General features: G+C 42.9%; 1 protein-coding gene across 5 annotated transcripts in view; it reads left to right on the forward strand.

Moving 5' to 3' along the window:
• Positions 1-287: 287 nt before the first annotated feature.
• The window catches only part of baiap2a (BAR/IMD domain containing adaptor protein 2a), an 89,021-nt gene continuing 75,689 nt past the window's right edge, over positions 288-13,619 (forward strand). For 2 of the 5 annotated variants that reach the window (XM_053612476.1, XM_053612467.1), the window contains exon 1: positions 293-663. In XM_053612476.1, the coding sequence (XP_053468451.1) occupies positions 592-663 (72 nt within the window). In that variant the 5' untranslated portion in view covers positions 293-591. Of the gene's footprint in view, positions 664-13,619 lie in introns of all 5 variants that reach the window. The other 3 variants (XM_053612483.1, XM_053612449.1, XM_053612458.1) reach the window with 3 other exon arrangements.

Consider the following 13,619-nt stretch of genomic DNA (forward strand, 5'->3'; position numbering starts at 1 on the left):
TTGATGAGAGAGCTCAGAGGAGGACGGACAGCTGGTTCGAGCTGACAGGAAGATTATGGTAACTCAAATAACCACTGTTTACAACTGCCCTGAGCAGAAAATCATCTCAGAATGCACTGCATGCTAAAACAGCACAAGCCCATCAGGTCTTACAGTATTCTACTTAATCTCATAATCCTTCACCACTGAACTGAAACGTCAAGCCATTCGCACCAGAATTCACCTCATGTGTTCACTTCGAGAAACTGTTTTCATCAATATTATTGTGCCACGGTTGCCATGGTTATTGAACCAACGGAGGCGGGGAATGTTGAACAGGTACCGTAAAGACCTGCCTTGTGGGCGGAGCCAATTTCAGGGGGCGTGTTTTCACAAACTGAGAGAGTTGTCTGTTTCAATTACCGCAGCACCGTCGGCGTTTCTCCGCTGCAGCTCCAGCAGAGCCACACAGGCGAATTTCTCGAGTCAGTTCTGAGCTTCATTCGATTTGTCCTTGCGTCTAGGAGGCGAACATAGATTTATAGATAGAGATTATAAAACCCACCCCAAGACGTGTTTCGGATAACCGTTTTTCTTTAGAAGAGAGTGTGTATGGTTTGGACTGAAGATATCACCATGTCTCGTACCGACGAGGTCCACCGCGTTACGGAGAATGTCTACAAGGTAAAGTAGCTGATGACGAGCTCTCGCGCACGGTTCGCTTCACAAAGCGGGGTTTAGTGACTGATGGAGGATTTTTCCTCACCTTAGTAAATGTTCAGGAGTAACACTGCTGAAGTAGTTTGACTGTAGAACGTGTCCTTACATGTGTTTAAAGCAACAATGTTCTTGTTGGGTGTGAGGAGTGGAGTGAAGGGGAATCACTAGTGAAACTTGTTAGCATGCATTGTTTGTTTTTCATTCAGATGTGAGAGGGATTAAAAACAGTAACCTAGGGTTATGAAGTCGAACATTGCTTAAATGTGCGTTTTTTGTGTGTTTTATTTTACCTTCTGCCATCTCTCTCTCTCTCTCTCATGTGAAGCTCAGGGTTTGGCTTGGCTTCATAGTTGCCCTTCCTTCACAGGTGCGTTCAGACGACCTGCTCTGTTGCAACAGGTTTCTTAGTTAACTCTGCCTATAGGCAATTTCACATCAACTCCATCCACACACACTGTGTCTTCCTGATCCATCCTGTATTCCTACACACACACACACACACACACACACACACACACTGTGTCTTCCTGATCCATCCTGTATTCCTACACACACACACACACACCCTGTCTTCCTGATACCATCCTGTATTCCTACACACACACACACACACACCCTGTCTTCCTGATCCCATCCTTTATTCCTACACACACACACACCCTGTTTTCCTGATCCATCCTGTATTCCTACACACACCCTGTCTTCCTGATCCATCCTGTATTCCTACACACACACCCTGTCTTCCTGATCCACCCTGTATTCCTACACGCGCGCACACACACACACACACACACACCCTGTCTTCCTGATCCATCCTGTATTCCTACACACACACACACACCCTGTCTTCCTGATCCATCCTGTATTCCTACACACACACACACACACACACACACACACACACACACACACCCTGTCTTCCTGATCCATCCTGTATTCCTACACACACACACACACACACACACACCCTGTCTTCCTGATCCATCCTGTATTCCTACACACACACACACACACACACACACACACCCTGTCTTCCTGATCCATCCTGTATTCCTACACACACACACACACACACCCTGTCTTCCTGATCCATCCTGTATTCCTACACACACACACACACACACACACACACACACCCTGTCTTCCTGATCCATCCTGTATTCCTACACACACACACACACACACACACACACACACCCTGTCTTCCTGATCCATCCTGTATTCCTACACACACACACACACACACCCTGTCTTCCTGATCCATCCTATATTCCTACACACACACACACACACACACACACACACACCCTGTCTTCCTGATCCATCCTGTATTCCTACACACACACACACACACACACACCCTGTCTTCCTGATCCATCCTGTATTCCTACACACACACACACACACACACACACACACACACACACACACACACCCTGTCTTCCTGATCCATCCTGTATTCCTACACACACACACACACACACACACCCTGTCTTCCTGATCCATCCTGTATTCCTACACACACACCCTGTCTTCCTGATCCATCCTGTATTCCTACTTATACATACATACATCCACACACCCTGTGTCTTCCTGGTCCATCCTGTATTCCTACACACACACACACACACACACACACACACACACACACACCCTGTCTTCCTGATCCATCCTGTATTCCTACCTATACATACATACATACATACATACATACATACATCCACACACCCTGTGTCTTCCTGGTCCATCCTGTATTCCTACACACACACACACACACACACACACACACCCTGTGTCTTCCTGATCCATCCTGTATTCCTACACTCACACACACACACACACACGCACCCTGTGTCTTCCTGGTCCATCCTGTATTCGTACACACACATATACACACATACACATACATACACACACAAAACCCCAAACTTGGTCCTTTCTCTGGATTAAGCCTCAGTCCTGTGATACATAAGCCTGTTAAATAGGGCACCTGAAGTCCAACACCTAAAACGAGGACAATGGAACTATTCTGAGAGCTCAAGGCCAGGCGTATGTGTCCTGGATCAGGGTGTTGCCATTTGCATTTGGAGTGGACGCAAAACACCGTCTCGCCATTTCCTCACCGTGTTTACACCAGTCTGGGCTCGATTCGGACTCTGTTTTTATCAGTCTTTATCAGTCTTTGCGAGTCACGCCATAATAGCCTTTGTCAGATTGAGGAATTGTCTGATTTGAGGAAGGGAGACTGCGGCGTGTTACACATTTCCATGTATTCATTTGGCAGGTGGTGTTTTTTTTTTTTCTTTCTTTCTTTTTCCAAGTGAGGCAAGTGCTTACTTCTGAGGAGTCCCAGTGAAATCAAAATGGAAGTTTTGTGGCTTTTTGTAGGTATGTGTTAGCCTTAAAGGGATAGTTCACCCAAAAAAGAAAATTGTCATCAGTTACCGTGCAGAATGGTGTCATCGAAATTGTCGATCCGTATCGGTGATAGAGAGAGACTGTAAAATTTGAAGGTTTATGTTCTCAATGCGAATTTTGTCATTGTTTTGAAGCACACTTGCTTATAGATATACATAACCTTAAAGGGATAGTTCACCCAAAAATGAAAACTCTGTCATCAGTTACTCACCTGCATGTCGTTCCAAACCTGTAAGACTTTCATTCATCTCCGGAACACACAAATGAAGACATTTTTAATGAAACCTCGAAGATTTCTGTCCCTCCATTCGCTGTCCAAGTAACCAAAACTTCCAAGCTCCAAAAAGTTCATAAAGCCATGGGGAAAAGTAATCCATGTGACTCGAGTGGTTTAATCCCAGTTTTATGAAGCGATACGAATGTAGAACTCCCGCTCTGGCGATACAACGGGACCTGGAAGTATTGCGCTGTTTACAGCAGAGGAAGAAGGAACGCTGTACACAAACTGAGTCACGTAGAACAATCTTTGTAACGAAGATGTCTGCAGATTTCGACATAGAGGAGGACTCAACTTTTTTTTTTTTTTTTTTTGGTCCGCTCTCGCGTCAACACAGCACGCGTATGTCGTGAATGGGCGTTAGAGATCGATGCAGAAGTGAAGATATTTTGTGAATTAAGATGTAATTTTAGTTATTTTGCGCATAAAAAGCATTCGTATCTCCTCATGAAATTGTGAGTAAAGCACTGCGTTCACATGGATTGCTTTTACGATACATTTTTGGAGCTTGGAAGGTTTGGTTACTTGGACTGTAAATGGAGAGACAGAAATCTCCCAGGTTTCATTAAAAACATCTTCATTTGTGTTCCGGAGATGAATGAAAGTCTTCCAGGTTTGGAATGACATGCAGGTGAGTAATTGATGACACAATTTTCATTTATGGATGAACTATCCCTTTAAGTTTATCTATAAGCTAGTGTGCTTCAAAACAATGACAAAATTCGCATTTGGAACATATAACCCTTCAAATTTTACACTCTCTCTCTCTACCACCGATATGGATCACCAGTTTTGATGACATCATTCTGCACTTCAGCGTCTCATCAGATTTTCTGTCCAATCAAATGCTCACTAGATTCTGAAGTGTCCCGCCCCCAACATTATAAAAGTGACCTTGCCGAAGTTGGCGTTGTTGAGCGAGAGAACTCGTATCAGCAAGCACGGGTCGTAAATGCGTCTTTGGCTATTCGAACATGTGCGGTTTATTCCAGAAGGTTAAGAAGGAAATGGCTTGACTTCATTCAGTCTGGAGAAGGAGGTATTTGTGTCAGCTCACGGCTTTGTGACGGGAATTTGTCCCATGATTCCTTCACCAATTTTGGGATGTTCGTTTTGCAAGGTACCGTCAATTGTCAGACATAGTTGGATATTTAAAAAGAGGGAGGAGCCACTCTATATGTCCTGCCCTGACTTCCTGTTTCAGTGGAAATTACGTCAACACATCAAATAACACTGCACATTATAAGGCACTCCACGGGGACTTTAATGGTGTACCTCGCGGGTCTAGTCAGTCATGACATTTTCAGTGAACCGCACTGTATTATGGTGCTTTTCAGTCCCTCCAGGATTTCCCTTACACAAAATCACACAAACTCCACAATATTTGGAGGCGCTTGCAATTTTTCCTGAATTACCGCAGATTTGGGCCAAGACCTCACGTGACGTCATCATGACACACATTCAACCAAAGCCCTCTCGATTCAAGTGCGTCAAACATGAGTACAGCTAAAAGATCTCATTTACCAGCAAACGTCGCTGAGAAAGGCCGTGCAAAACAAATTTGTGCAGTTGCGATATCGTCAGTTCAAGTGGTTTTGCACAAAAAAATGTTGCATCTCAAATTCTGATAAAAAGACGCAGCAAAATAAAGCATTTTTGGCCACAATGATCACAAAAATCTGTGCAGAATCCTGTACGGACTGTCTTTCACAGCGCTAGTCTGAATCCAGAACTGCTCGTAAAAGTAGGACGAATTCTCAGGAGGTTATGATGTGACAGTTTTCCACACAACACTGGAGCTAACGGAATATCAACAACAGGTGCAGCAATGGAGACGGCCTAATTTACCTTGTGTTTGGCATCAGGGTTTGTGAAGAGACGTTAAACGGCTTACCAAACAGATCTCCACCCATGTTTAAATTTCTTTAGCTAGGCCACGAGGCAAGTAAATGCTCCGATATGTTACTCAGTGCCATGTTTTGGTAGTCTGAAAGCTGACTGGGCTAAAAAGTCCTAGCTAATGTAAAGTAGTCACGTATTGTGAGCTATCTTGCTAATTAGGGGTGTTGATACATACACCAAGCGCAGACTGGTTGAAACCATCGTGTTCTCCATCGCAATGTATGGGTGTGAAACTTGGACCAAAGAAAAATCGACTCTTTTGAACTGTCGTATCGGAGAGCGATGCTCTGTACACCCTGGACTGCGAAAGCAACCAACAAGGCAGTCCTGCACCTGGTGAAACCTGAAATGTCCCTACAAGCCAAAATCACTCGCCTCAGACCGACATACTTCGGGCATGTCGGGCGTTCAAGATCGTCAGAGAAGGATATGATGCTCAGAATTCTCAGCAGGACAAGGAGAAAAGGCAGACGGCGGACCCGCTGACTTGACACCATCAAACCAGACACGGGCATGAACGTCATGTGACTGCAGGAAGCTGTCAGGAATCATGAAGCGTGGAGGGAGCTAGCTTACGAAGTCGCCAAGGGTCGGGAACGACCGAGTGGCTAATCATCATCAATACAGACTAAGGGAAACGTACAAGTTTATGATGAAATGCGTTTTTCGATCTTCGCATCACACGTAAATGATGTTCAAGTCTGGCTAATGCTTTTTTCTTTCCACCTTTTTAACAGTACGGGAAACCGAGAACGTTATACATGCACTTCACTTTACTTTGCTTGCTTTCCATATACCTGCATGTTCCTGATTCGGAAAAGGTCATCTGTCATCAGTGTACGCAGATTCATTTGCCTTAGTAAAAATTCTCGTTCTGTGGTCGGCCATCTTGTGCCTCCGGGTGGGATTTGAAGCGTGTTCTAGTTACAGCCTCGAGGGTTGAACACACAGCGGGGTCCAAAAGTGAAAAATGCTTCTATTTCGCATTCTTTTCTAATTTGATACAATATATTTCATGACAAATTCTATTAATGACAACAGCTTGAGTGAAAATGCGAATCTTTTGACATATTTATATGAATTTCAGAGTATTCGGTATGTCCCCGCTTTGCTTTAATGACTGTGTGTGTGTGTGTGTGTGAGAGAGATCAAGCTGACATGGACTCCACAAGTGTGTACAAAAGCTTCCGATCCGTTTGAGATTAAATCCATCGGCGTGTCGTCTGAACACGTGCTCCAGTAGAAGAGATTAGACGTGAGGAAATCTGAGCTTTTTGTACAGACAGTTAACATGATCAATAGCACAAATTTGCTTACATTTAAATAGGAACCTAGAAATCGTCCAGAATATGACATATTTAAGATTGAGCATTTACTTTTACATTCTTTGTTTTTAAATATTTAAATATTCTAACACCTTTTTGTTTTTATTTCCAATTTTAAATTCTAAAAAAAAAAAACAAACAAACAAAACCTCAACCTGGATTTTCAGTGTGATCTCTGACCTTTGGACCCTACTGTATATACAAGTCAATAAGGAGGAGTTTGTTGTTGTTGATGTTTTTTGGGTTCTGCACCAGGAAATTATCCATAACCCCGACGTGATATCTGGTTGTCCTGGGCTACGGATCCACCCCTCTCTCCCTGTTTGGTCCTCGGAATGCCCTGATAAAATGGTTAAACCAAAATTAGAACAGTTATGGATCACTTGGAAACAGAAAAACAAACAAAAAAGAGAGACAAAATATGGGATTTCCCCACATTGGATGTCCCAGATCTTCTAGCTGACTTACAAAATACACCTTCCTACCATTTTCTGTTCTGTTGGGTGAATCAGGTTGCGGAGGAGTGTTGTGGGGAGGATAAAATGTGAAGGCGGTCATCGGAGATGGTAGAACGTTGAGGGAGCTGCTGAATAATCACAGGGGAGCAGAGAATGACGAGCGCAGCACTCTGGCCGCTAAGGTGTGTTCATGTTTAAACACCGGGTGTGGGTGTGAATTCGCCCAAGACTCCGTTATGCACACAAACGTACGCATGCAAACAAGGCACACCCTACCTGCGATTACAGCGGTTAAAGCTGTCTCGCCTGGGAAACAATCAGCAGTGTGATAAGAGGCCCCGCCCCCCTCTCTGTGAGTCATGGTCAAGGCCTGCTGTCACAATATTGCAGTTTCTGTGCTCTGACTGCATTCAGTCGCCTTCCGACATGAAGCTGATCATGAACACAGGTGAGAGGAGGACATCAGCAGCCTTGCATGTCCTGGCTGCTTGAGGAGAATTATGTTGTATATCTACCTCGAGGTTTCGGTTCTTAGCTAGACGTGTGCTAATGGCATTTAAAAAAAAGTTGTTTATTTATTTTTTTAAATAAAGTTTAGCTTAGTTTGAGCCACACCAGGGAGCTGAACATTTTTATTTTAAAACATTGAGCAAGTGACAATGACCGTGTCATTGCATCATAAAATAAAAGAGCCAATCATAGTCCATATGCAAATTCAGGCCCGGTAATGCTGACTCGCCAGGCTAACAGCGTGTCTGTTTATCGAATTTCTAATTTACCCATTTATTGAATCGGAATTTATCGATGGTGTCGTTTTAGCAGAACTGTCACGACAAGCAACTTTAATAAAGAAAGTGATGCTAGGTAAAACAAGTTGACCAAGGTGACCGTAAAATATTCCAGCATTATATGCAGGATTGCGCACTGCTCAGGCTTATTATATACATCACTGAGAGTTTTATTCTAGACACACACATGCACATTTTGTCATCTCGTGTCTCTCAAAGCTCTAGTTGCTAGCGGATGCTCCTATCTTTAGCTTGCTGCCGGTTGCCATGGTTTCACTGGTAGCACCAGGCTAGTGTGAAATCTACACAAGTTACCTACAGAGCATGTACAAAGCCAGCCCTGTGACTACAAATGGGGAAATTGTGTGTAAAACGCATTTCTGCAGTGCATCTGCAGTCTGCTAGTGAAATGCACGCGCCTAAAACGTACTGGAGGCGAGCTGCACCTTCTTCCATCCCATTGCTGGTTACCATATTACTTCACTTCTGCTTCACATAGAGGTAAAGTCTCGCTGCCTCCACTCGCTTTCGGTGTCAAACAGTTATTCAGACTCGTGTTGCTGTAGGTTCAGCAGCTCAGAAACGAACGTCTTTTATCCACTCCTTTGCATTATGGTACAAATTTCACATATTGTGTTTCACATATTGAGTTTTAAGAAGGCGTCACCATTTGTCAGATCAGGGTTTCTCAGGCTTTCGCCCACTTTTTTTGGGTCATCATGGCCCGCTTTCATAAAATAAAATAAAATAAAACATCCACTGGTTTTACCGACACATGATGCTTACTCTGAAGGTGACGTTCAAGTTTGGATGGCTTCATTGACTCGTTGGCCAAAACCTCACTACTCCCGACACACTGGTTTTTCATCCACTGTGACAGTAAAGCCATACTCGATGTAGTCCGGGTCGTACGTGCAAATGCATTTTGCTGCCTTTGAAGTAGAAGGAGTTTCTGAATCGATTACATGCCTTCTTTTTTCTTTATTGGGGTTTTTTTAATTTTTTTTTTTTTTTTTTATAAATGGATGCATTTTTCCAGTGTTCAGACTAGCACGGTACATGGAGCTAGCACATGCGTAACAACGCTACCTAAAGAGACCTTGATTGAGGTCGCACAGCTAATAAATGGCGTCGGGATTTATCTTGCGGCAGTTTGCATAACCCTGGAGATATTTACACGATTCGAGAAAGAGGTCACTGTTGAATTAAACATTGCAAATGTACAGTTCTAATCGGTCATTTGGTACACAAGACAGAAAAGATCAGCAAACCCAGCAGACAATGATCCGCGATCCAATGTGTTCGATGAAACAACTGCTCTGGGGCAAAGCTCTAACCTGGAAAACCGGGACAAACAGGTTACATGAGAGAGGTTCTCAACCTTTTGTAACTAAAGGCCCTCCAAGCTTCCCCAATCATGTGGCAACCCCACCCCCCGCCCCATATTGGAGGAGACCCGGTATAATGATTATCTGTTCTATATAAAATCTATCTGTATGTAACCTAATCTATAATCTGTTTTTGATAGATAGATTTTTTTTTTTTCGCTTTTGTGTTTTTGTACTTTTTCATAACTTTTATGATTTTTAAAAAAGAACTTTTTTATGACTTTTATAAAATTCTATAAGCAGGCGCAGAGAGAGGTGTGAGTGCAGCGGGAAAGCAAGGCCTCACGTTTGCAGGACAGTTCCGGCGACATTTGGAAAGTTGCTAAAGTTTGTCGAAAAAGTCGCTAGATTTGTTGTTAGGCGCCGGTGAAATTTTGTATTTTTTGTAACAAAAAGTGGCTAAAGGGGTCTGAAAAGTGGCTAAGCTGGCAACACTGGTCTGCACTGACAGCTAGATAAAAGGCAGGCTAAGCTCTGCCTCTCCCCAGCAAAAATAACAGGAAGAGAGGGAGAGAGAACGTGGGGTTTTTCATTTATGCACATTCTATTTGAAAAGCAATAAAATACACCGAGTACCCAAATGATGCCCTGTCTGTCTTTTTTTTTTTTTTTTCTTTTTTTCTTGAAAACAATTCACGGCCCTTCCGATCTCTCCCTGGTTGAGAACCAGTGGGTTACATAGCCAGGCTATCAGTTTTTCATTGCACAAGCAGGTTTAGTAGGCTGCTGATATAACGGTCACCAGCATTTTTTTTTTTTTTTCCTACTCCATTTCCCCTTTCGGGAGGGGGGAAAAACTGGATGCTACGTTTTTGTTTATACCCAACACGCTCCAACAGGTTGATATTCTCAATTGCTCGATTACTCCTGTGCTATAATTTTCCGAATCCTGCTGTCTGCTACACTACAGACGTGCTCCGTGGACATGGTCTGGCTGTCAGTAGGAATTCTTTTCACTAGGCGTATTAATTCGTTTGAACGTATGCTAGACAAGCACTCCAGAATCAGGAGCACGGAGTGATGAAAATGCAGTACAACACGATGCAGCGTAAAAACTGCTATTTTATCACTCGCGCTCTAAAACAACACGCGGACGCTCTATTTTTACATTTCATCAAACGAGAATGATGGACTCCAGTGACATTTTGCAAAAATAGAGCACTACAGCTCATGGGCGAAATGTTGCAGCCTTATTTTAAGGGTGCAGACATGACGCTTCATCACCGGAGACAAAGACTATGGCTACGTAAAGTCGCCACTCGCAGGGACTCTTTTCCACAGTCTGTATTAATGCATATAATTAGTTCATCATACTTTTGAGTTAAAACTTTTAAGGTGTTTACACTTTTACAAGTCAAGACAATGAATTAAGTTTAAAAGGGGTCATATGATGCTTTTTAATGTTTTTCCTTTTTGTGTGTGTGTGTGTGTGTGTGTGTAATGTATCTGTTTGTGCATGTATAAGATCTGCAAAGTTACAAAGCTCATAGTCTCGCACAAATCTTGCTCTTCTGAATCAGAACCTGTAAGCACTGCATGTCTGATTATTTTCTGAAGTATCTGCTGTTGACTGTTCAACTGTGGAGTTTTGTGTTGTGGCCCAGGGCTTAGCTGTAGACCTTTGCTAACGTGCTAGCTAAAGTTCTTGTGTTGAAGTAGTTTTGATATTCAGCTCTGGGAATTTTTGCCTGTAAACGTGCAGAGCAACGCACATTCCCGTGACACAGTTACCTACATTTACATTTATTCATTTAGCAGACGCTTTTATCCAAAGCGACTTACAAATGAGGAAATACAAACTAAGCGAAATATCAAGCGGAGAACAATACAAGTAGTGCTACCATACAAGATCTCTAATTGAGTTCTAGAGAAGCAGAGGTGTAAGAGCCAGAGTAAGTTTTTTATTTATTTATTTATTTATTTATTTTATGTTAAAGAATTTTTTTTTTAAAGATAATGTGGGGTTGACGTTTTAGGAGTTGGTTAGGAGTTCACGGAAGAGGTGGGTCTTTAGCTGTTTTTTGAAGATAGTGACAGATTCTGTGGTCTGGATTGAGGTTGGAAGTTCATTCCACCACTGAGGAACAGTTAGTGTAAAGGTTACCTGTCTGTATGTTGCGTCTTTTTCTCTGTTGATTTCATCAGCCAAATTAAACCGTTATCACGTCCTATCTGAAAGGTAAGAGAGTTACATAATAAAAACTTATGACTGTGAAACATTCTGCGCTCTTTCGCTTCCGATTGATCTGCTCGATCATCCGCATTTTCTGAATCTGACTCGGGCTCGAACCGATCCGGTAAAACCGACCACATTATTAACTGTGTTGCTTAGATTTGCTTTAGAAGCCTTGGAAGCTAAAGCTTGCCATTGTGCTAAGGGGCGTTACATTTCCGACACACGCTTGAGGTTTTCGGCCAATGGCAACGCAGTAGGTCAGCTGGCCAATCGGAGCACTCTGGGCTTTTCGGAAGGAGGGGCTTTGGAGAAACCGGAGAATTATCTGTTTTTTTTTAAGCATCAAAGCATGTTAACCTATACTATTACGCCAAATAAACAAAATAATGAGCTTTTTAATACATTTAAAAAGCATCGTGACCCCTTTAATTTTTCTAAAACTTATAAACTTGAGTTATAAACAATTGGAGTTAAAAAGAAGAAATAGGTTCAAATGCGGCTATCATGTTTTACAGTGCAGGAAAGCGCGAAGCACATCGGAGCCTTTTGCTGCGTCCTAATTCGCCTACTGTTCGTCCCAAATCGTAGTATGTTGGAATGAGTATCTCAAAGGTACCCATATGGCATACTAGTTCCGCTAGATCCATGGACACTTCAGCTAATATTGCCCACAGCTCCTTATTAAATGATATAACGAGTACCAAATGAAGAAAAACTGAAATGCAACGAGGGGTTAGTTTACGGTGACAGTCTGCGTAACTAGGCAACAGTGTTCTCGTCAGTTACATGACGTGTTAGTTTATCCCAGTACTCGCATACTCTTTTTGCTACACACTCAAAAGTTTGTACCTTTTCTTCACAAAAAGAGTGCGTACTTCTAGAGCATAATATAATTAGGCGAACTGGCATGCAGCATTTGTCCAGTAGGCTAGCTAACTAATTTCTGATTTATCCGGCACTGTCAGTGGACGAACAGTGCCATTTACACCGTCGTGCCCTTTTCAGATGATTGCCCAACCTTCTATTATGGTTCACGAAATTATTATTCATATTTGTGAGGTGTTTGAGTGGAAAAAAAAAAACACTTGGACTGCATTCAGAACACTAACTGCTTGTAGCATTTTTTCCACTCTGTGTTAAAAGCTCTGTTTAATAATACTGCATGTATTTGCGAAAGGGAGGGGACGAGAATCAGCTCGTGCTCACCAGATCCTGCTGCTGGTTGGAAGCTCGGAGTACACGTAGGCATTGTGAACGGTGTGTGTGGATAAACACTACCTGGTTGCTGTGCGCTGGGCAGGGTGTGACTTGTCAGGTCCTCGGCTGAAAAACAACACTCGGGAGGAAAAAAAAAAGGGGGCGTGTCCCGGCACCTCTCCCAAAGAGTCAACCGCGGACAGGTTTGCCTGTTTGGGTATGGCGCTGTTGTGTATCCTCAGGTGGAAAATACCAGGTGTGGCTCTGGTTTCACACATACCAAACCCGTGATGATGTCGGCCTCAATCACTCGGGTTGTCTTCCTGTATCAAACTTCTCTCCGTAGTGCGCTTCTGTTTACTGCGTCTTCATAATCTGGCTGATTATTAGATTTCGGCCGTTCGCAGACGCGTTTTTATTAGTTATCATCACCGCAGGGGGATTGAAAAAAAGAAAAAAAAAAAAAAACAAACCTGCATCGCAGTGTGGATGTGGCGAAATCTAGACAGGTGGTTTCTTAGCAACAACATGCTATTATGTGTTTCTGTCACTCTCGTGTCATATGAGAGAGGGAGGAAAAGAGAGAAAGGGAGCCGGGGGTGGGAAGAGATGGGCGATGTGGAGGAGGGCTTTTATAAAGGAATTCGGAATAAACAGCGAGAGTAGTCTTAAAAAGCCTTCGAGGCAAAACCGTAAACTCTGCTTTGTTTCAGAAGGCTTGTTTTTTTGGGGGGAGCGAAAGGTCTTTTATGTCCACTGTAATTACCCTGTCTTGACAGCATTGACTTACGAGGCATTAACAGTCATACAGCTGCAGTTTGTCTGTTCCTGAATTACCGTCATGTTCATTTAACTGTTCAATACTGCCTTCAGCCAGTGAAGGTATAATATAAATCGTTTATGGGTTTTGTTTTGTTTTAAGTCCGCATTCATTAACAGCTTCCTGACGGTTTGATGCAGAAGCGGGTCTCATGAAGTGGGTTTTATAAGC

Source organism: Ictalurus furcatus, chromosome 2 (assembly GCF_023375685.1).
Source record: "Ictalurus furcatus strain D&B chromosome 2, Billie_1.0, whole genome shotgun sequence".
Taxonomy (NCBI): Eukaryota; Metazoa; Chordata; class Actinopteri; order Siluriformes; family Ictaluridae; genus Ictalurus; species Ictalurus furcatus.